General features: G+C 47.9%; 1 protein-coding gene across 1 annotated transcript; it reads right to left on the bottom strand.

Annotated features, from left to right (window-relative positions):
- Window positions 1-591: 591 nt before the first annotated feature.
- On the bottom strand, window positions 592-19,910 carry CFAP53 (cilia and flagella associated protein 53). The gene is made up of 8 exons (XM_081212982.1): window positions 19,756-19,910; window positions 17,517-17,746; window positions 15,356-15,529; window positions 11,135-11,438; window positions 10,750-10,968; window positions 5,995-6,211; window positions 2,434-2,536; window positions 592-1,045 (listed from the first exon to the last, which is right to left on the bottom strand). The coding sequence occupies exons 1-8, from the start codon at window positions 19,819-19,821 to the stop codon at window positions 823-825; spliced, it is 1,536 nt and encodes a 511-aa protein (XP_081069108.1). The 5' UTR covers window positions 19,822-19,910; the 3' UTR covers window positions 592-822.
- Window positions 19,911-24,465: the final 4,555 nt, after the last annotated feature.

The raw sequence follows: 24,465 nt of genomic DNA, 5'->3' as shown, positions 1-24,465 counted from the left end.
ACCCACAAGACTCAGTATAAGGCAGCTTTCTATGTTCCCCAATCTGTGGGGAGAACACATCTGCATAGCCGTGTTTACTTGCCTACGGTTTCTTTCTCAGAGGTTGCTAGAGATTTGGGGTAACTGGCCAGGCAGCTGTGTCCAGATTAACATTGCCACTTTTATTTTGATTGCTCCTGCTTCTGCAAACTTTAATGGCAGCTGGACACACAGAAACTAAATATGCCAAGTTTTGTCCAGAACATCTCTTAAAGCTTCGTTTGCTTAGTTTCTGTAGATCTAGCTGTAAGTACAGCAGGTCTCGGCTCTGCAAAGGAACGTGCTGGCAATATGTACACAGGACTCCAGGTTGCCTGATCACAGTGAGACAGAGGGAGTACATCAGTTCTTATAGCATACAGTGGTGGGAACGGGGAATGTCAACTGAATAAATGCTGAGTTATGGACAACCTTTTCTTTTCTTTTTTTAAAAAAGAGGTAATGAAAATGCTTTTTTATTACAAATAACTTGGAAAAGCACAGCATATAGGTATTCATTTTGAATTGTACAACTAAAAGTGTTTTTAAAGAAAATGTTTTGAAGTCAGTCAATTTCACCATGCAACGTTCTTTATTTAAAACGTAAAACTTTCGACAGCATTTTATTTTTAAAAGGAGGTTTTGCTTGACCAAGAAAAGAAGCTAGGAAACATGGTATTCTAGAGTCTTCTTCCCCTCAGTCAGTGTACACATGTAGAAGATGCTTTAGCTACACTTGGGGGTTTAAAATGCAGTGATTTATAAATATAGATCTATATAAAGGAAATTGGTTGGAGTCTAAGATTAAGAACTGCTGGCAAGGTACCTCCGCAAAGGATGGAGATCTGACAACTTCATGTAAGGTCTTGAGATGATGTCCGCTATCTTCTGCTGGTAAAGCTTTTCCGCTTCCAGGGACAAAGCGTATTGGCGGCGTTCTTCTTCCTTCTCAAGATCACGGGCTTGCTTGTTGTAATCCATCTGAGCATTGAGTTCCTCCTGATACGCCTTTGCTTGCTGTGTGCGCCTGCAGATAACATAATAAAGAGGGATGAGCGTAATCAGAAGCAGAAACTACTTGACACTTTTAACACACTCCCTTCCAGGGCATGGTCTGAAATCACACAGCCTTTCTGCAGGCCATTCTCCCACACCCTGTTCTGTGCAGGACAGGAAGGAGGCTCACTCCACGTTCTCTTTTCCAGCAAACCTTTGAATAAAAGTGCATCTTTGAATAAATGTGCACCTCTGAATAAATAATGCATCCTTTGATGGATGCATTATTGTCCGCCACGTGACACACCTATGCACTCCCTTCTCCCCCCTCCACCTATTGTTATTGTACTCTAATATATAAAGAACCCCTGGACAGTTAAGTCCAGTCAAAGGCGACTATGGGGTTGCAGTGCTCATCCCGCTTTCAGGCCGAGGGAGCCGGTGTTTGTCCGCAGGCAGCTTTCCAGGTCATGTGGCCAGCATGACTAAACTGCTTCTGGTGCAACGGGACACCGTGACGGAAACCAGAGTGCATGGAAATGCCATTTACCTTCCTGCTGCAGTGGTACCTATTTATCTACTTGCAAAGACGTGCTTTCGAACTGCTAGGTTGGCAAGAGCTGGGACAGAGCAATGGGAACTCACTCCGTCGCGGGGATTTGAACCACCGACCTTCTGATCGGCAAGCCCAAGAGGCTCAGTCATTTAGATCACAGCGCCACCCGCGTCCCTACTCGAATATAGAGGATTGAATCAAGCTAAGTCATACTCAGAGTAGACCTACTGAAAAAATCAGTGAGCATGACTAACCTAAACTGACGTATTTAAATAGGTCTACTCCAATTATGACTTGGCTGTATACAACACACAGTATTGTGGTGTTGTGTTTGGGGGAAAATGCTCAATAAAAATGTTAATTTTTGAAATGCATAGGTTTGCGCTGTGTATGGCTATTTGTTATCCCTATTCGAAAATTTGTTAGGATTCTAAGCACGAGCTGAAAATCATCCTTTATTCTCTGACTTTGTTATTAAAATCTGTCCCACTTTGGAATGTGGAAGGAGCTTTCGCCACATGTTGTTTTCTTATTGATGTCCCTGCAATAAAAAGGGCTTAATTCCCAGTTTTAGGGATGGAAAACAGAGGAAAGATAGTGAGACTCTCTAAGAACACTTGAACTCAGGACTTTTAGCACCAAATTGCAGCACTCTCTCTCCTTTTAACCACTGCTACTTAGAAGCTTTCAAGGCTTTAATGTCTCTGCAAAAGATATATGAAAATGTGTTCAATTTGCCTTGACTGTATAGGTTACAGAACGGAGGCTTTCCCTGCAAATAATTTGGGTGCCACTGGCATAGTTTGCTGGGTTTTTACCACAAAGGTATAATCAGCCCTGCTGATAGGATCAAGAGCAATTACCTTGCATATTTCTCCTCTTCTAGACGGTTGAATTCTAGAATGGCTGCATTTAACAATTCCCTGTCCCGAATCAGTGCCTCTTGTTCTTGGGCATTTCTCTGAACTGGAAGGCAAAAGATGGAACATGTAATTGGCCAATGCTGCTGCTTTTTTGTCAATGAATTAATTATTACAATGTGTTTAGTCTTTTGGTCGCCTAACACACGGCAGTATCTGTACAGCAAAGCCGGGAAAATACCGTATTTTTCGCCCTATAGGACGCACCGTCCCATAAGGCGCACCTAGTTTTTTGGGGGGGAAATAAAGGGGGAAAATTATTTTTTCCCCCCAGGCGCGGGGCTGGGGCAGGGGAAGCCTGAGCTTCCCCCAACCCCAGCTCCCAAACAGGCAGCTCTCTGGAAGCCGTGGGAGCACTCCCGCTGTTGCTGAGAGGTGCGCGAAGCCTGGATGCGCTGAGCTGAGCGCGCGCAGGCTTCAGCATGCAGGCAACTCTCCGCAAGCAGCGGGAGCCCAGCGCTGGGCTCCCGCTACTTGCGGAGAGGTGTGCGAAGCCTGGAGAGCGTGAGGGGTCGGTGCGCACCGACCCCTCTCACTCTACAGGCTTCAGCGAAAGCCTGTATTCGCCCCATAGGACGCACACACCTTTCCCCTTCATTTTTGGATGGGGAAAGAGTGCGTCCTATAGGGAGAAAAATACGGTACAGTGGTACCCCGCAAGACGAACGCCTCGCAAGACGGAAAACCCGCTAGACGAAAGGGTTTTCCGTTTTGGAGGCGCTTCGCAAAACGAATTTCTCTATGGGCTTGCCTCGCAAGACGACAGCCCATAGGGAAATCTCCGGGACAGCGGGGAAGCGCAGCGCGTCTTCCCCACTGTCCTCGGACCTCCGCCCGCCGCGCGGCATCGGAACGAAGCTCCGATGCCGGGCGGCGGGGGGGAACGCCTCCTCCCGCCGCGCGGCATCGGAACGAAGCTCCGATGCCGGGCGGCGGGGGGGGAACGCCTCCTCCCGCCGCGCGGCATCGGAACGAAGCTCCGATGCCGGGCGGCGGGGGGGAACGCCTCCTCCCGCAGCGCGGCATCGGAACGAAGCTCCGATGCCGGGCGGCGGGGGGGGAACGCCTCCTCCCGCCGCGCGGCATCGGAACGAAGCTCCGATGCCGGGCGGCGGGGGGGGGGAACGCCTCCTCCCGCAGCGCGGCATCGGAACGAAGCTCCGATGCCAGGCGGCGGGGGGGGAACGCCTCCTCCCGCAGCGCGGCATCGGAACGAAGCTCCGATGCCGGGCGGCGGGGGGGGGGAACGCCTCCTCCCGCCGCGCGGCATCGGAACGAAGCTCCGATGCCGGGCGGCGGGGGGGGAACGCCTCCTCCCGCCGCGCGGCATCGGAACGAAGCTCCGATGCTGCCGCGCGGCATCGGATGGCTTTCCTGAAGACTTGGGGTGGGAGGAGGGTTTTCCTTCCCACCGCCAACATTCAGAATGCTGTTCTGAATGTTTGCGGTGGGGAGGAAAAACCCTCCTCCCACGCAAGCCCCGGGAACAGAGGGAAAGCGCTGCGCGCCTTCCCCTCTGTTCCCGTACCTGTCCTGAAGGCTTGCGGTGCGGAGAAAAGCCCTTCTCCGCACCACCAGCCTGGCAAGCGGTTTCCCTAGGAACGCATTAATTGATTTTCAATGCATTCCTATGGGAAACCGTGCTTCGCAAGACGAAAAACTCGCAAGAAGAAAAAACTTGCGGAACCAATTAATTTCGTCTTGCGAGGCACCACTGTAGTTAAAAACAACCATTAACATCAAAACAATCAAATCAATACATAAAACATCAGCTTTCACAGGGTTGGGTGGGAGGGTGTGCTTATCAGTAACCCAGGGCATCACTAACATTGCCTTAGCTGCTAGTTATCTGTTCATGCCAGGCAGGCCTTACTTAGGAGACCATTCCACAGACAGAGGGCCACAACTGAAAAGGCCCTGTTCCTTATTCACACCCTTCAAGTCTCTCTCAGAGGAGGCACGTGGAGACACTTGTAATGGGCAGTTATATTCTTGTCTGGAGTGGGAATTAATCAGGTATTGTGGTCCTGCAATGTATAAGCCCTGCGGGATTTGACATCTTTCCGCAGGGCCTGCACGATGGAGCTGTTCCGGGGTTCAGTCTGATTCTTTTCTTTTTGTATAAGAACAAGCATTAAAGAGGCCTCCTAGCCCGCTCACAGGTCCTTTATAAGGCCAGTGGTAACATTTGGCCCTGGAGAATATTAACCACTCTCAGTTTTACCTGTGGACTGCCATCTGTCCAGATTTTAATTTGCTCTGAACTAATTTTAAGATGTATTTTAATTAACTGACTGCCTGTTTTTATGTTCTTATATTCTTTGTATACTGTGTTAGTTTTATGATGTCAGCCGCCCTGAGCCCGGCTCTGGCAGGGGAGGGCAGGGTACAAATAAAAATTTATTATTATTATTAGTTCAAACCAGCACCTTAAATTGGGTCTGGAAGAGTATAGGCGGCCAGTTTAAACTTTCTTAAATGGATGAGTGGGTGGGGGGAGGGGTTACTGGTTTGTAGGAGGCAGGTCTTGTTTTTATTCTGTATTTTGTGCTTTTATATTGTATTTTTATGTTGTGAACTGCCCTGATATGTATGGATGAAGGGCAGAATACAAATTCAACAGATAAATGAAATAAAAAAAAAGAAATGGCAAAAGCCTTTCCTGATTAGTTCCATCCCTGTTCCTGCTGCTGTATTAATATCATGGATTTTATTACATGTGTTTACTACTCTGGTAATCTCCCAGCAGGGCTACTGCAATGCAACATATGTGGGGCTGCCCTTGAAAACAGTCAAAAAGTTCCAGCTATTGCAGAATAGCAAAGTGGGATCACGCAACACTGATCCCTAAAGCACTGGACTGGCTGGCTGTGAGCTATTGAGCACAAATCAAGGTGCTGGCATTCTAGGCATGCATATTACCTTTATTAGGATATGGGTATGAGCTGGGCTGATTCAGGGCTGGGAGGGGGAAATCCTTAACAAAATATGGGGTGGAGGCAGGCAATCCTATTTATGGGCTCGACTTTGCGCATTTACGATGGCACTGTACAAGTGCAGAACACGGTAGGCATGCAATTCAACGCCTTGAGAACCTCGGCTTTTGTTTTTGTTGTAAAAGCCAAGTGTCCAGGCCCTTCAGAGTGTAAAATATAGGCTTCAAAGCACACAAACAATGGACATCTGGCGTCATCTTTGGCCAGGGCGCAGGAAAAGCGGGCGAGGCTTTTGCTTTTGTCATGGGTGGGGTTTCAGTTCTTTGCACAGCTCCTTGTTCCTGATTCATAGAAGCAGAATTCATGATGCGCAGATGCATTAATTTGCATTGTTTATGCAGTCTGCAGAATTCAGGTGCACAATTCTGACCTCGCTTCCTAAAGCTCAGCCTGCACAGAGCCCTGCTTAGTGTTCCTGCTCTACAGGCGCAGATGTCCTGTTCCAGACCTGTTCCAAGATAGAAGGTAAATCAGGCCCACAGATAACGTGTCCCTGACATCCCCTTACGTTTCTCCTCCAGCTGAAGTCTCCTCGTGTCCATGACTTCTGTGAGCAAGCGGCCCCTGGCCTCCTTCATGGCCCTCTCCTTTGCGGCTCTCTTTGCCCACATCCGGGCTGTCTCTTCCGCCCGCAGCTTGTCCAGCTCTTTTTCCTGGCGCTGCTCGTCCTCCCTCTGCTGAGCCAGGTAGGCCTTAAACATCTGCTGCTCTTTCAAGAGCTCTTTCTGCAGAAAAGAGACGAGGAAAAAGTTGCAGAAAACAATAAATAAAAAGGGAGTCATGGTGATTTTGCAGCTTTATACACCATTGATAAGATGGCCATTGAGAACAAGCTTCAAAAACTAAGTTCTCATCATCTCCTTAAAGGTAAAGGTAAAGGGACCCCTGACCGTTAGGTCCAGTCGCGGACGACTCTGGGGTTGCGTGCTCATCTCGCTCTATAGGCCAAGGGAGCCGGCGTACAGCTTCCGGGTCATGTGGCCAGCATGACTAAGCCGCTTCTGGAGAACCAGAGCAGCCCACGGAAACACCGTTTACCTTCCCGCTGTAGCGGTATCTCTTTATCTACTTGCACTTTGACATGCTTTCGAACTGCTAAGGTGGGCAGGAACAGAGATTGAGCAACGGGAGCTCACCCCGTCGCGGGGATTCGAACCGCCGACCTTCTGATTGGCAAGCCCTGGGCTCTCTGGTTTAACCCACAGCATCACCCACGTCTCCTTAGCCTTCCCCAAATGAAAATGAAGAACTTAAAAAGCTGTCTTGAGGCAAGTTGGACCATTGGTCCTTTTACCTCAGTATTGTCTACACTGACTGGCAGCAGCTCTCCAGAGTTTCAGACAGGCAGTTTTTCCTAGCCCTACCTGGAGATTGAAATAAATCTTTTGCCTGCTCGCTTAATACCAGATCTCAGTGTGACCTAATGAAACGGACTGGCAGTAAATGATAGGGTAGAAAAATAAGAGGGGGGAAAGAAAAAAAAAACAGTGGGTTGATTACATTAGCAATGAAAACATTTCATCACTCCTGACTTTAACGTATGACTTTATGCAGCACTTCTACATTGTAAGGGATAATGCACAGTTTGCTAATTCTGGAGAAGTCCTTCCCTCGCTCGACATTCGGTGTTATCTGAGAACTTTGCCTATTTAGGTGATCTGCCGTTACAGCTTTTCTTTTTAGGCAAGCTGTGAACCGCCAAGCGTGATGGAGTCTGGCTGGGTTTCTTCTATTCTCCCTGCTACTAATATGATGCTGATGGTTCAGATTTCACTATTGGTTGGGCTGTATAATGCAAATGGTTTAATTTTAAATACAGTGGTACCCCGCAAGACGAACGCCTCGCGAGACGAAAAACTCGCAAAACGAAAGGTTTTTTCGTTTTCAAGTTGCCTCGCAAGACGAATTTCCCTATGGGCTTGCTTCGCAAAACGAAGCTTGCCCCGCAAGCTCCGGGAACAGCGGGTCTTCCCGCTGTCCCTGGACCTCTTTTGAAGCAAGGGGCGGCGTGGAGAAGCGATCTCCCCGCAGCCCCTTGCTTCAAAAGAGGTCTGGGGACAGCGGGGAAGAAGCGATCTTCTCCCCACAGCCCCAGGTCCGGGGACAGCGGGAAGCACTTCCCGCTGTCCCCGGACCTCTTTTGAAGCAAGGGGCGGCGTGGAGAAGCGATCTCCCCGCAGCCCCTTGCTTCAAAAGAGGTCCGGGGACAGCGGGGAAGAAGCGATCTTCTCCCTGCAGCCCCAGGTCCGGGGACAGCGGGAAGCGCTTCCCGCTGTCCCCGGACCTCTTTTGAAGCAAGGGGCGGCGGGGAGAAGCCTGCCCCCGCCGCCCGGCTTCGGAACGATGCTCCGAAGCCGGGCGGCGGGGGGCGAAAGTCTTTGCTCCCCCCTGCCTGCCTGTCCCGGAGGGCTTTTGAAGGCAGGCGGGGGGGGAGCAAAGACTTTCGCCCCCGCTCGCCTTCAGAAGAGTTCCAGGACCTCTTCTGAAGGCTGGCGGGGGGCAAAAGTCTTTGTCCCCCCTGCCTGCCTTCCCAGGGGCTTTTAAATCGCCCGGACAGCGGAGAAGTCCTCCGCTGTCCCGGGGCGATTTTAAAATGCCGCCCGCCAGCATTTTAAGATTGCCCGGACAGCGGAGAAGTCCTCCGCTGTCCCGGGGTTTTTTAAAATGCTGGGGGTGGGAAGAAAAGCCCTTGTCTCCCCCCCCCCCAGCCTTCAGAAGAGGTCCGGGGACAGACTGTCCCCGGACCTGGTCTGAAGGCGGTTTCCCTAGGAACGCATTAATTGATTTTCAATGCATTCCTATGGGAAACCGTGCATCGCAAGACGAAAAACTCACAAGACGAAGAGACTTGCGGAACGAATTAATTTCGTCTTGCGAGGCACCACTGTATTGTTCTCAGCTTCGAGAACTAATGGAGTTGAAAATCAAGACGCTAACTCAGCACTGGGAGCCTATGGGCTAGATTCAAACTTTGCCAACCGTTGGGGGTTGTGGGGGCACATTCCAATGGTGAGCAGAGACAAAAAGTAAATAAACATGCATGCTTTGTTTTCCATGCAATTGCTATTTGCACGTACCTGTTCCTTTTTTCTCCATTCCCCAAGTCTTATTCCTGTGTAACACGCAGTTAATTTCTCTTTCCTCTGATTTTTGGCCCTTGAGAATCGGATGTATATTCTCAGGACCCACCTTATCTTTGTAATTATAGATTGCTTTAAACTGTTTTTAATATCGCATAATGTCGTATTTTACTGTTAAAGTTGTGTTTTAATTGTTCTAACTCGCCCTGGGACCTTAAGCCTGAATGGTGGGTAATAAATTGTAATGTTTGTGATGGTAATAATGCTTGTATCTTTTTTAAACAGAAATGCATTCACTGGTTTTCTGAAGAGGATGTATTTGAAATAAATTGTTTCAAACAGATTACAGTGGTGCCTCGCAAGACGAAATTAATCCGTTCCGCGAGTCTCTTCGTCTTGCGGTTTCTTCATCTTGCGAAGCACGGCTATTAGCGGCTTAGCGGCTATTAACGGCTTAGCAGCTATTAACGGCTTAGCGGCTTTAAGAAAAAGGAAACAAACTCGCAAGAACTCGCAAGACGTTTCGTCTTGCGAAGCAAGCCCATAGGGAAATTCGTCTTGCGGAACGACTCAAAAAACGGAAAACTCTTTCGTCTTGCGCGTTTTTCATCTTGCGAGGTACCACTGTATAGCCTCTTCTTTGGTCACCACCTTTTGCTCGTTGGTGGTGCAAATTAAGAACCACATTTTCAGCTCCTACCTCTGTTCTGCACCCATTGTCACAAGTGCGCGTACACACCAGACATGCAGGTAAAAAACACTCTCTCTAACAAACACATGCACACATACAGGCACACACAACAGCATTTCCAGCCCCCTCTACTCTAGCATGGGGGTGGGGGTGGTTAGAAAGATCCCCCTGCCTACAGAGCAGGAATAGGGATTTCCTTTCCCAGTCTTTGCACCAAGAGCTGAGATAAGAGTAAAAGGCAGCCTTTCTTCCCTGCTCCCATCCCAGGGTTCACTGAGTAGGAATGCTGCCTTTGAATCTATAAGCACCAGCAGAGGACTTCTTGCTGTGGTGCTTAGTACTAAGGCTGGAGACGTAGGATCTCTCTGCCTGCTCTTTTAAGGGCTGACCTCCAATTGCCACACAATGACACTGGGGGACTGGCAGGGAGGCAGGGGTCACTGAGAGGTTGGGCAAGTTGGACTGGGCAGGCCAGATTAGGCCCATGGGCTGGAGGTTCCTCTCCACTGTGATAAATCCTCAAACAAGGCTTGATCCTTTTTTATCATGAGCCCAGGGCTTCCTTGGAAGTCTGTTGTGGGCTCCCAAGTGAAAAGGTCGGTGTCAGGAAACTACGATCGGAACAGGGAAGGGAAGCTGAGGGGGAGTTGGGTTACAGGGAACCTCCGAAAATCTTGCGAAGCAGTTCCTCTTCCTGTGGTGGGGAAAGCCACATCTCCAGTGGGGAAGAGGGGAAGGGACCAGAGGATGCTGCTGGGAGCCTCAGCATCGCTCCTGGTCAAGCTGGCCAGGAAGGAAGCACGCCTCTTCCGTCGCCCACCCTGTGCAGAGGTGTAAAACGCAAAGAAGGAAGGAAAAGGCTGGGGGTGACTAAGCTATTATGTTGGGGGAGAACCCGGAAACAACCACTCCCAGATTCTGCTAGCGACTGAGGCAGACATGAACTTGTGGTCAAGGTAAAGGGACCCCTGACCATTAGGTCCAGTCATGACCGACTCTGGGGTTGTGGTACTCATCTCGCTTTATTGGCCAAGGGAGCCGGTGTACAGCTTCCAGGTCATGTGGCCAGCATGACTAAGCCGCTTCTGGCGAACCAGAGCAGTGCGCAGAAACGCCGTTTACCTTCCCACCGGAGTGGTACCTATTTATCTACTTGCACTTTGACGTGCTTTTGAACTGCTAGGTTGGCAGGAGCAGGGACTGAGCAACGGGAGTTCACCCCGTCGTGGGGATTCAAACCGGCAACCTTCTGATTGGCAAGTCCTAGGCTCTGTGGTTTAACCCACAGCACCACCCATGTCCCACTGAACTTGTGGTACTGCACCGTAATTAGTTTTACACCAAAATAAAACCTGCAAAAGACAGGTGGGAGTCCTGACTGGTTACTCACGAGCAACCACCATTGCCACCTGACAGTTGGCAATGGCAAAGAAGCCAGAAACGTGGAATCGGCTGCCTTTAGCTCAAAACCTGAATTAAATACTAGCCTTACTTTCCTTCTCTTTTGGCTCTCTGTATCCTCCTGGGATTCTTTCATGATGTGATCCAGGATCTTCATATCTAAAGCCAGCTCCTCTTGCTGCTCTTCGTGGAGACGCCTCCTCTTCTCCTCCATGGAATCCAGCAGCATGTCTCTGCACTCCCTCAGCTTCCTCTGCCGCTCAATCTCGGCCCGCTCGTTCTCCAGTTTCATCAGCTGACGTTCTTCTTCCTACAATTAGTGGCAAGAGAGACGCTTAACTCGCACCTCCCGCTTTAATGATGCCCACAAAACAGGGGCGCTAGACTGGAAGAATCGCAACGCTACGAAGATGTAGCAATGGCTGCCATCTTGGACCCAGCAGAGTCATCTTACGCTCTTAAACCAGCTACATTACCATCAGCTTTGCCTCTTCTTCCTTCAGCCGCCTCGCCTCCTCCCGCTGAGCGTCCGCCACAGTTTGCTGAGCTTCAAGGAGGTTTTTCTGGCTGTCAGTCCACCTTGTTCTCTTCCGTTCGTCCTCCGCTGCCCGCTTCTCCTTGGCCAGCCTGTCCTCTTCCCAAAGAGCCGCAAAGGCCGCCTCCTCCCTTGCTCGTTGCTTCTTGAGTTCCTCCTTCAAGGCCAGCTGGGCCAGCCGGTCCTCACATATCTCCATCAGATGCTTCTTGCTCCACAGTGTCCGTGCGTCCTCACAAGTTGCTCTGAGCAGGAGAGAAAAGGAGGAACGGAAACATGTTTCTGAAGAGGCATATGGACACAGTACTGTGCCATCAGGAACACAGAAAGCTGCCTTATACAGAGTCAGGCCACAGGATCACCTGGTTCAGTACTGTTTACACTAACAGGCAACAGCTCTGTGGGGTTTCAAAGCAAAAATTTTGGCCAGTCCTGACTGGGAGATGCTGGGGATTGAACCTGGGACCTTCTGCATGCAAAGCAAGAGGCGCCACCTCTGAGTTGCAGCCCTTCTTCAATAATGCTGATTCACATTACAGCTAAAAAATGCATGTCTAGGCACAAAACAAAGGTAAAAATGCTAGTTCTGTTGGTCCATAGCTGTGCGGTAGATGGAAGGCTACATAGCCCCAAGGCTTAGCAAGTGATATTTAGGGATGCCTGAAGAATTAGAGTTCTGCAGATTCCAATATGAACTGACCCGATCCACAACAACCAGCCTAATGTAATTATCCTCTGGATTTGGTACTTCAACAAATTCTACAAATACAGTTCTAGGTCCAAATAAATTGCCAAAATCCATTTTAAAGTATGCAGTTTTATGACAGGTATTTGAATACTTAATTTATGATCAAATGTGTTTTCGAATATAAAAAATAACAACAGTGGGACCCCTCTTAAAATGTGGGCCTCGGCAGTTGCCCAATAATGCCAACTCCTGATGCTGCCCATGCCCCTCCATTTTCTAGGTAATGATGTCCAAGAGGTTTATCTGTTAAGCAACTTCAGCGCTTGACCTGTCAGATTCTGCCAACTTAGCAGAGAGGCACACTCAGGGAGGGGTGCCACCGAAAGAATTTTGCCTAAGGGCCTCCAAACCCTGGCACTTGTACCGGACAAGAAGAATTCCTTCACTGACTTTTCTGCGCCCAGAAACTCCACTCCATGGGTTCTTCTCCATATCATTGCAAACTAATCGTCATATCACATAACGCAGCTGGAACAGATCTTTGTCAACACTGTGACAAATCTTCCTGCTTTCTGGGGAGGGTGGGGCAGGGGAGTGCTATTAAGTGCCCGCTGCCCATCCAAGTGTAATTTGAAGGTGCAGCCGTTTCGCTGCCTCTGCAAATAACAGTTCACTGCTGATCGGCTGGATATGCTAAAAAAAGGCATAATAAAGCAACATAAAGGTGGCATGCTTATTGGCATTGAGAATGGATATATTGTACAAAACGGAATGCCTCCTGGAAACGAAGGGCACAATCTATCAGAAGTTCTCTCTTTCAAAGGAGCAATAGCAGCACAGGAGCACTACTAAGCCATAGATGTCATCCTTCCCTTTTTTGCGGGAAATTCCCTTATTCCAGTGCCGTTTCCCACTGCTTCCCGTTGCTATACCGGATTGTTAGATATCCCATACACAGGTGAGGCTGCTGATCCCTTATTTTCGAGGCTGCTGATCCCTTATTTTCAAATCTGAAAGTTGACAGCTATGTATTGAGCAAGTGTCATGTTGGCAACTGGGGGAGCAGCTGGTAAATAGGCTGGTTTGGGGAACAGGAGAGCAAAAGGGAACTGAGACTTTGGCGTGCATAGTTAGTGCATGCAACCACTTGATGGTTGTTAAGTGTTTGCCACATCTGGAGAGCCAGAGTCCGTGACTCTTGATTTAGCGAGAGAAACAAGATCTATGGATAGCAGATCACTGGTTTAAACGGTCAAAGATAACATCTGGAAGAGATCAGGGAGGAGCAGGGCAATGGGGTGGCAGTGATAAAGCTTCTGCTGCATGAAAAGTGATCCATCCAGACTCCAGATCAAAATTCCCTTAAGAGAAAGGAGAGCACTGCTTGCTTATCCAAAGCCGCAGCTTCTAAACCACATGAATGCAACAGACATTTCAAAAAGTAGGAGTTAAATCAAAGCGTTAGCCAAGGCAGTAATTCATAATACAAAATAGCTCCATAACTGTTTGATCTGACCAAAATAAGTCATCCAAAGCAGCTTTTACAGCCACCCATACACATCTGCTCTCACAGATGGTTGTTCAACTATTTTACTTTGCTGTCCTAAGCTTCTCTACTGTCAAGAGCTGTGAAATTTTAATGTTGCTTACGGAAGTCAGATGCCAAATTGGTGCCCCTTACCAGCATTTATCCATTTTTATGGGAGCAAGGCAGAATCACATGTGACTAAACTCTCTCCTTTGCAAGAAGTGACAAACGTTATGATAGAATAGAGGGAATGATATGCCTATATGGCCACTTTAGAGCCATCCAAAACATCTTTAATATACATATGTAAATAAATAATAAATGCCTCCAAAGCTCAAATGGCGAGGCAATAAACTACAATTTCTATACAAGTGTCAGCAGGGGAGAGAGAGGAAAAAAACTGTTGTAAAAAGAAGAGAAGATACAAAAACATTTCCACGTGATATATTTAAGACCCATAAAACAATATTTCTCTCTTGCCACCCAAACAAACCATGTTCAGAGCTGCAAAAAGTATGACTGGCAGCCTTTCATCATTAGGGATGAATAAAGCTGTCAGTTCTGATTTCTCTCAGTTTCTCATTTTTCCAGTCTTAAGTTCAGTTTATGCCAGTTTGCAAGCTTTTTTAAAAGAAAAAGTCACAAAAATCTGGCCACACCTTTGTCTGCATTTCTCATAATAGACAGACTTTTACAAGTGATATCCCCTAATATAATGTATTTTTGTACATTTTCTTCACTAATATACACATTTTTGTTCACACTTCCCCCTATCGCATGTTTTTGTACACATTTTTGGGTTTGAAAACTGCCCAGCAAAATTTGTTGAAGGATGAATTTCAAAGGATAGCCTGCATAAATGTTCAGGAAGTGCAGGTTTGGTATTCAAAACGGTTCATTGGTTTAGGACCAAACAGTGGACTCAGCGCTATTCTGAACACAAAAGCAGGGCTCCAGGCTTTAACTAGTTTTGCTGGAAGATTAATCCAATGGTCTTCAACTGTTGGGTTATGAGTTCTCATTCCGCCACACTTAACACTCTAAATCAGGGTTTGCCACCATGGTGCTCATACAGTGGTGCTCCTGAGGTCCTCCCTGGAGCCCCCAAAGCAATGGAGCAACCCTACCCATTGCTCCTTGTGGCCATGACAACGTAAGAGTAATTACCTTTTTCTCCTTTGAAAAATACATGGATCTGAAGGAGGAAAATGAAAGGGGGATGCTCTTCCTTGTATACCTCCACCCCCATCATTCTGCCCGGACACTGAGGTCTAGCTCCGAGGGCCTTCTGGCGGTTCCCTCACTGCAAGAAGCCAAGTTACAGGGAACCAGGCAGAGGGCCTTCTCGGTAGTGGCGCCCTCCCTGTGGAACGCCCTCCCACCAGATGTCAAAGAGAACAACAATTACCAAACTTTTAGAAGACATCTGAAGGCAGCCCTGCTTAGGGAAGCTTTTAATGTTTGATGCATTACTGTATTTTAATATTTTGTTAGAAGCCGCCCAGAGTGGCTGGGGAAGCCCAGCCAGATGGGCGGGGTATAAATAATAAATTATTATTAATTATTAATTATTATTATATTTATCTTATGCATAAAATTTATACGTCAGCCTTCATCCAAGGATCACCAGGGTGGCTTACTTCCTCTTTCAGTTCCATGTGCTTTTCAAGGCTTAAATTGATTTTACTGGCTCTAGCGTTTACCAGATCCCTTGAAAAGGCAGTGTATGTGTATGAATGCACACACACTCTTGTTTTCAGCAGGAATGATCTTGCCCAGATAAAAGGGGGAGGAGCGCGACCAAAGGCCATAGTACCCACAGCACTCACTGAAAAGTCCAAATGGGCCCACAGGTCTAAAAGGAAACATAAATTCATGGACTGAGAAGTTGCCTGCCCCCTCCCTCTTCCTCCTGCCTGGGCTGCGCCTGTTTATGACCAACTTACCTGAACTGTTGATCCCTTTTTTCCGCCACAAGCTTCCTCCGAGCTTCTTCCCTCTTGTCTCTCAGCAATTTTGCTTTTGCTCTCATGTTCACTTGCCTGTCCTCCATAGTTTCTCCCAGTGATTCTATTGCAGCTAGGTAACACTTTTCCTCGGCTTCCAGGAGATCGCGAAGCCTGGGAAGGGTGTATTAAAAATCAAATCACTGTCAACGGTGTTAAAACCGAACTGCGCCTTTTTACAGAACGTGGAAGAAAGAACGCTCTGAATCAGAGGGAAAGAGTGTCCCCATCTCTAGAATTCTGTTTAGTATCTGTCAGGGAACTGACATCGGAGCTAGAGGCGGAGGGAAGGCTCTCAAATGATGCTGGAGAAGGGCCCAGCAGGGAGAGAGGCAGCTCCGCAGATGGGGAAGCAAATCAGCGCAACACCAGGGATATAGAGGGGCTGATGGGGGAATCGGCGAGAGGGCTCCAGGACTCTTCACCGGACACCAGCGGGGAGAGCACGGGTCCTCCACTACCCACGCCCTCCCTGCGCAGAAGACTTCCGCGCAGGGAGAGTAGGAGGAGACTGGGTGTCAAACAACTTTTATGTTGGAAAAGATTTAAGAAACGCCCACTGATGGATTCTGCTAGCGACTGAGGCAGCCACGAATTGAAGGGCTGTCCAGACAGAAAGGTTTAACAAGGCAACATAACCAGGAGAGGCGGCAACTTATGCACGAGCAACCCCATACCCATTACAGTATCTATATGAAGGCATTTGCAGCAGTCATTAGGCGTTTGGGGGCAAGTTGCCATACTCCTGAACACGGGGAAGCCTTGCCACTGTAATTCAAGCACTGGTTACTTCAAGACTGGGTTACTGCAACATGCTCTGTGTGGGGCTTCCCTTGACCTTGATCCAGAAGCTGAAGTTAGTGCACATTTCTGCAGCTCCATTGCTGACAGGAGTGAGGCCTTGTAAGTGTATAAATTTAATGAGATAAAAGAATAGTACTAAAGGCCTGATCTGTCTACTGTGTGGAAGAGAATTCCTTATCATGTACTCTGCAGACCAGGGTCTTGGTCCCTCCATTTAAAAAACAGGAGCAGAGTTGTGATGTCAAACCAAGTAAGGCTTGCTTGATTAGCTCAATTCCAGGGATGGCCAAAATCTCAATTTAGCGTCTGGAGTGGTGAAGGCAGGCAGGATCTATTCTTTAAGTATCCGTCAGGGAGCACAAAGTTCATATTGCTCATTTCCATTACATCCACCCTCAATACCCACCTCTTCAGCGAAAACGTTGGTGTAACCACTTATTTATTTCATGGCAGAGCTTACAGAAACATGCATTAGTCTTTCCCACTTTGACCTCACAACAACTCTGTGAAGTAGTTAAGGCTGAGAGAATGCAACTGATCCAAGATCAGGCAAGCAACCTTCATGGCTGAGTCAATATTTGCACTTGGGGCCCTCTGATCTCAGATCATACACATTTAAAGCACACAGTTTCCCCCAAAGAATCATGGGAACTGTAGCTTGTTAAGGGTGCTGGGAATTATAGTTCTGTGAGAGGTAAACTAATGTTCTGAGGATTCTTTCGGGGAAGCTATGCATTTTAAATGGGTACTGAATGTGCTTTAAATGTACGCCCCATTCTCCATAGAAACAAAGCGTAAGTACACATAGGAACACTGGTATCCAACTTATACCAGGCCAGACTATACCAGGGACAGCAGCTCTTGTGTTCCTGCCCCTTTCGGATGCTGGGGATGAAGCTGAGACCTTCTGCATGCAGAGCAGGTGCCCTATCGATGAACAAAGGCCTCTCACTATTGTGAGACTGTACACTTCTTGTGAGCAAGAGACCTACTTGCTGTGGCTTTCTGTAAGGCACATCAACTTAAACAGTAATAAAATGAAACCTTTCATGTTTATTTTGTGTTTCCCCCCCTCCTGAAGGACCAGTTTGGTAGCATTAAAGCAGCAGTGGGAACCCATTTTTTCAGCCTGGGGGCAGAATTCCCACGTGGGCAGCCTGCCAGGGCCCACATGCAGAAGAACCAAGAAGCAAAAGTGAGCAGGAAATGAATGCAAATTTTACCTTTGTATGCCCTCCTCTAATTAAAGGCAGAAACCCAAGATTGAATCACCAGCTTGCTCAACTGGCTTGCTTACCTTTCTTTCCTCTCCTCTTGTCCTGCCAGGTATGCCTGCATTTCAACATCAACCCTCTTCTGCACGATCCGGTGGAACTGTTTTCGCTCATTCCGATCCTCCCTTTCGATGATCTGGCGGCCAAGGAGATGGGACTTTGCGTACATCGCGGCCGCATGGCGAAGTTTCTCTTGCTCCCTCCAGAGGAGGATTTGCTTCATGGCATCATTCGGTTTGGGAAACTTGGCCCTCTGTAAGAGGAAGTATGTCTTTAGTAACGGGAATTGGATTTAGATTTTACATCAAGCATCAAGGGGACGAAGGGAAGTGGAGCACACTTCCTCTGTACGAAGTGGAGGCTGTTTTAAAGAAATTACATATAAAAACATTATTTCATCCAAAGATCTCAGGGTTGCCAAGAACTTCAGCCACCAAATGCCTGGGTAAACAGGAATGCCTTCAAAGTCCTCCTGAAAGTTAATAAAGATGGGGAAGGATGCACCTCATACAAATAAAATGATGGCACTGATTATGAGCACTGTGCCTATCCCTGGTGTACAAGGGACTGCAGCCCAGATCTCTGAATGTGAGAAAGTGGTCTGAAGCAACAAGCCGATGTCAGAAAAGAGAAGCTGCTGCAATCCTATTATCATAATTATTAAAATTTAAAAAAACACCTAAAAGCAGCAAACTCTCAAGGCCACTTTAACCACAATATACACAGACAACGAAAAGCCAAATAAACTTATGTATTTGTTTATCATGTCACCCTTCATCTGAGAATCACAGGGCAGTACACACTAATTTGGAACTCCCTGCCTATTGATATCAAGCAGGAGCCTTCACTGCATTCCTTTTGGCGCCTGCTGAAGACCGTTCCTATTCAGATGAGCCTACTCAGGGGTTTAGGGACAGTGATATGAGCTTTAATTTGCTCTATTCTAACTCTATTCTATATCTTTGCTTTCAGCTTCCCGCGTGTTTTGAATTCAGGGCTGTAAAAGGAAAAAATAGGTGACAATCTCATTGCTTGTGTGTATACACACACACACAAAAACACACAGAGTGGTACCTCTGGTTGCAAACAGGATCCGTTCCGGAGGCCCGTTCGCAACATGAAAAGCCCGCAACCTGAAGTGGGATTGAGTGTAGGTATGTTTGAACATTTTAAGGACTGTATGAAATGTATGTTTGTATGCTTGTATATTCACAATATGTGTGCATTAGTGTTGAATTATTTTAATAATAAAAACTTTTCAAAAAAATAAATAAAATGAAATGTCGTATCTGCACAGGTGCAAGGCACGATTTGGCATTTGTGCACATGCACAGAGCGCGATTTAGCGCTTCTACACATGCGTGAGCGGCGAAACCCGGAAGTAACCCTTTCCAGTACTTCCTGGTCGCCGTGAGACGCAACCTGAAAAAGCGTAACATGAAGCAAATGTAACATGAGGTATGACTGTATATATATACATATATATATATATATAATGGGACGCAGGTGGCGCTGTGGGTAAAAGCCTCAGCGCCTAGGGCTTGCCGATCGAAAGGTCGGCGGTTCGAATCCCTGCGGCAGGGTGCGCTCCCGTCATTCGGTCCCAGCGCCTGCCAACCTAGCAGTTCGAAAGCACCCCCGGGTGCAAGTAGATAAATAGGGACCGCTTACAAGCGGGAAGGTAAACGGCGTTTCCGTGTGCGGCTCTGGTTCGCCAGAGCAGCGATGTCACGCTGGCCACGTGACCCGGAAGTGTCTTCGGACAGCGCTGGCCCCCGGCCTCTTGAGTGAGATGGGCGCACAACCCTAGAGTCTGGCAAGACTGGCCCGTACGGGCAGGGGTACCTTTATATATATATATATACACACACACACACACACATTCTCTTTCTCCCTATATATAAATATTTGGTAAACCGCTTTGATGAAGGAGGTTCACCCCCACCCCACTTCCCACCCAGCCCTTTACAATCAAACGGTGCATAAATCTCATGAAACAAATGATCAATGGAATGAATAAAACAACAACAACAAACAATACATAAACTAATATCTGTTAGCCTGCAGCAAGCCACATCTCGCCCAGCGAGGCTTACATCCGATAGCGAAGCGTTGCGCTGACGGGCCTCACTGAGGACTAGTTGCTTGTGCCCTTAGACAAACAGCATTTTGGGGGGGGGGGGTTGATATAACCCTCCCTATATAAGGAAACCAGGCCCCTCCGCGCTCCCCAATTCCCCCCTCAACGCTCAAAGGACTTACTATGGCGTAGGAAAACGGCTTGGGTCCCGGCACCTCCCTCACCACTCGGCCATAGGGATTCGCCATCCTGCCGCCCTCCAAGCCCGAGGCGAGGTAATGCCGCGGCGGGCGTTGCCGTGGAAACCGGACGCGGGAACGCGCGGCGTCTACGTCATCACGCCGGCGCCGCTCCGGCCGAAGTTTCGGCGCGCAGGTTCGGACTCGTGGCTGCTGCTGCGCATGCGCGTTAAGCGAAGCCGGGCTCCTTGGAATGAATGGATGGCGGATGAATGGAAGGGAAGCGATGGAACCGGGCTGTTTTGCAGCCTGGGCAAGGCTAACTTATTCGCACACACAGCACAAACAATTGCGAGCTTCTGTTTGTTTGTTTTAAAAAGGGTGTCTTCCGTAGAAAAGAAAGAAAGAAAAGCAATTGCAATGGAAAAAAATTGGGATGGGGACAATTCCAATCTATGAATTACTTTACAAATGGTGAAATCCTTCAACATATGAAATAAGAATGTCACCAGACATTTATGACAAAAGTTTAATAAAAGCTATTCTGTATAAAGCTGCGCCCCTCCGGCCCTGAGTGCGAGGCAGTTTATGTGTCAATCACCTTGAACCCAGCAAGCAGGAATAGTTCTGATTTCTTTTAGAAGCATCGCGACGGTGGAAAGTCTTTCGTCCATGCTATAGCGCTGCTTAAGAAACGTGAAGAGTTTAACTTTATTTGTTGTTGTTTAGTCGTTTAGTCGTGTCCGACTCTTCGTGACCCCCTGGACCAGAGCACGCCAGGCACTCCTGTCTTCCACTGCCTCCCACAGTTTGGTCAAACTCATGATGGTAGCTTCGAGAACACTGTCCAACCATCTCGTCCTCTGTCGTCCCCTTCTCCTTTCCCAACATCAGGGACTTTTCCAGGGAGTCTTCTCTTCTCATGAGGTGGCCAAACTATTGGTGTCTCAGCTTCAGGATCTGTCCTTCCAGTGAGCACTCAGGGCTGATTTCCTTAAGAATGGAGAGGTTTGATCTTCTTGCAGTCCATGGGACTCTCAAGAGTCTCCTCCAGCACCAGAATTCAAAAGCATCAATTCTTCGGCGATCAGCCTTCTTTATGGTCCAGCTCTCACTTCCATACATCACTACTTGGAAAACCATGGCTTTATACGGACCTTTGTTGGCAAGGTGATGTCTCTGCTTTTTAAGATGCTGTCTAGGTTTGTCTTTGCTTTTCTCCCAAGAAGCAGGTGTCTTTTAATTTTGTGACTGCTGTCACCATCTGCAGTGATCATGGAGCCCAAGAAAGTAAAATCTCTCACTGCCTCCATTTCTTCCCCTTCTATTTGCCAGGAGGTGATGGGACCAGTGGCCATGATCTTCGTTTTTTTGATGTTGAGCTTCAGACCATATTTTGCGCTCTCCTCTTTCACCCTCATTAAAAGGTTCTTTAATTCCTCCTCAATTTCTGCCATCAAGGTTGTGTCATCTGCATATTATGACATACAGTTTAACAAAAGCTATTCTGTATAAAGCTGCGCCCCTCCGGCCCTGAGTGCGAGGCAGCTTATGTGTCAATCACCTTGAAGCCAACAAGAAGGAATAGTTCTGATTTCTTTTAGAAGCATCGCGACTGTGGAAAGTCCATGCTATTGCACTGCTTAAGAAGAATTTAACTTTATAGTTCCCAAAAATGTTTCCTCTTAAAATTGCTGCTCCAAAAGCAAAACAGGCCACTTTTCCGGGGGGGGGGGGGGACCTGTCCCCTAATAAAAAGTTTAAACAGAAAATGAAATAAATAAATAAATGCCTTCCTAATAAATAAATAAATGCCTCAGAAGGAGGACCGGGAGCTTTGGAAGGCTCCGTACTGGTCGGGAAGAGACAGAGACCACACCAGGATTTGAGAAAAAGCAAAGTCTGATCTTTATTGAAAGAACAGAGGGAAAAAACCAAACTGTTTCAACAGGGTCCCTGCTCATGTAATAAAACAGAGTGAGACCCCGAACAAAAGAACTGCCTTGACTCTTATACCTTTTGGTTTCCATACAAATCAGTAACAGCGGAGGTGGTGGGAACCGACATGAATGGCATGAAGAGGGGATCAATATAAGGTAAGTAGGATGTTCGTATAGTTCAAGCTATGGTTTTCCCAGTAGTGATGTATGGAAGTGAGAGCTGGACCATAAAGAAGGCTGATCGCCGAAGAATGGATGCTTTTGAAGGAGTGTGGTGGAGTCTTCTCTTTTGGAGGTCTTTAAGCAGAGGCTTGACAACCATATGTCAGGAGTGCTCTGATGGTGTTTCCTGCTTGGCAGGGGGTTGGACTCGATGGCCCTTGTGGTCTCTTCCAACTCTATGATTCTATGATTCTATGATTCAATCAATCAATCCACGGACATGAACTGCAAAAGAGTCCCTTGTGTTTGTGTTTGACAGCGCAATCCTGTATATGTCTTCTGTAATCCTATATAGCTACTTCTTAGCCTTACCTCTGGGGGGGGGGTCTTACTCCCAGGCAAGTATGTCTAAGACTTCAGTCTCAAATGCACACTTTGTGTTTTTATTTCTTTTGATGGCACCCTCAAAAAGATACAGCCGCCTGGTTTATTAATATTACTGTGGTGCGTGACTGCCATCTAGTGGCTAATTGGATAATGAATGTTCTATATGCCAATTGGAAATTAAGAAGGGCTGTTTCCCTTTTCCTTCCATCCCAGTGCAAAAAATATGCAAAGCCTTTTAGCTGCTCCTGGTGTTATATTTTGAGCCATACCTGGTTATAGGAATTCTAAGGTCTCATATATAAAAACCATATGTTCATAACTTTACAAGACAAACGCATACCTAAGTACCGTATTTTTTGCACCATAACACTCACTTTTTTCCTCCTAGAAAGTAAGGGGAAATGTCTGTGTGTGTTATGGAGGGAATGCCTGCGTGTGGCAGAGGGGATCTGCTGCAGTCGTGAGCAGAGGATCCATGGTTCCCCTTCCTTCCCTCCTCCGTGGCTCACTTTGAAACAGCAAAGCGGGAGAAGAGCCGCTTAGTGGGGAGAAGAGAGGGACAGAGAGCCTGGTTACAAAGCACGGATCCACATGGATCCTCAGGATTTTTGCACTGGGTCACCCCAAATTCACCATCAGATCACATAGCATGTCCATGGCTACAGCTTGCACCAAAAAAATCACTCACCCACTGTTGCCTGGGGCCGCAGCGGTGCAAAAACATGGTTACAAAGCATGGATCCACATGGATCCTCAGGATTTTTGCATTGGGCTACCCCAAACTCACCGTCAGATCACATGTCTGTGGCCACAGAATCAACCACAAAAATCATACATCCACTGTTTCGTTTAGAATATTTTTTTTATTGTTTTCCTCCTCTAAAAACTATGTGCGTGTTATGGTCGGGTACGTGTTATAGCGCGAAAAATACGGTATATAAACCACGTTTCTAACATAGTACAAGAGAGCAATCCTGAAGCCATTTTGACTCTTCCCACCACCTCAAATATTCTCTACAGTGAGGAAGGAAATGGGAAAACCTCCCCTTTGTCTCTTTGCTCAGAAATCCTGTCTTAAGGGCATATTTGTGTATGAATGGGGTGAGCCTGTGACCTGCATTCAGGAACTGAGTATTTCCCATCACAAAAGAATGGCTAGACTGCCCAGGTAGAGCAATCAGTGACCATTGTCAGGTTTCCTGGCAGACAGAATTCCTGTGGCAGACCACCCTCCTGTGATATATTTCTGTTGGAGAGCTCCTTTTGTGATGTATGTGTGATGTTTTGGGGGTGGTCTTGGACTACAGGGTGGGCAATTCCAAAAGTCTACACTGTACAGTGGAACCTCTACTCACAACCACAATCCATTCCAGAGGCCCGTCCTTATGGAGAAACGGGTGCTGGGAGAGGCACCGTGTGCAGGCGCGGGTGGCAATTGCCTGCTTCTGCGCATGTGCGAACGGCGGAAAACCCGCCGGTTACTTCTGGGTTTGCCATGGTCGCAACTTGGAACATCCGCGAGTGGAGGCGGTTGTAAGTACAGTGGTACCTCGGGTTAAGTACTTACCGTAATTCGTTCCGGAGGTCCGTTCTTAACCTGAAACTGTTCTTAACCTGAAGCACCACTTTAGCTAATGGGGCCTCCTGCTGCCGCTGCACCGCTGGAGCACGATTTCTGTTCTCATCCTGAAGCAAAGTTCTTAACCCGGGGTACTCTTTCTGGGTTAGCGGAGTCTGTAACCTGAAGTGTATGTAACCTGAAGCATATGTAACCCGAGGTACCACTGTAGAGGTTCTACTGTATAAGGGCTTGCACACAGTTGTTCTGGTTTCCTCTTCTTCCTCCCTGCATGGGGTGAGTGGGGAATCCTGTTGCAACAGTTTAATAAAGATCAGGCTTACTAGCTGCTTTGCTTCTCCGTGTTCTCTGGTTGGCCTCTGTTATTTTCTCCTTCCGATAGAGCAGTGTTTCCCAACCACTGTTCCGCGGCACACTAGTGTGCCGCGAGATGTTGCCTGGTGTGCCGCGAGATGTTGCCTGGAGGGAGGCGGGCGAGTCGGGTGGCGAGAGGCCGGGCGGCGGCGGCGAGGAGAGGCCGCCCAGTGCGGGGCTCTCGCCGTCTGCCTGCCTGGCTGCCTGCGAGCTCGGCGGGCAGCGCCTTCGTCCGCAGCGCCCGCCTCGCGGCTCTCATTCCTTGCCAAAGCTCACCCAGCCAAGCCGCGC

This window comes from Podarcis bocagei, assembly GCF_964188305.1.
Source record: "Podarcis bocagei genome assembly, chromosome: 11".
NCBI lineage: Eukaryota > Metazoa > Chordata > Lepidosauria > Squamata > Lacertidae > Podarcis > Podarcis bocagei.
This window is presented reverse-complemented; position numbering and strand designations above follow the sequence as displayed.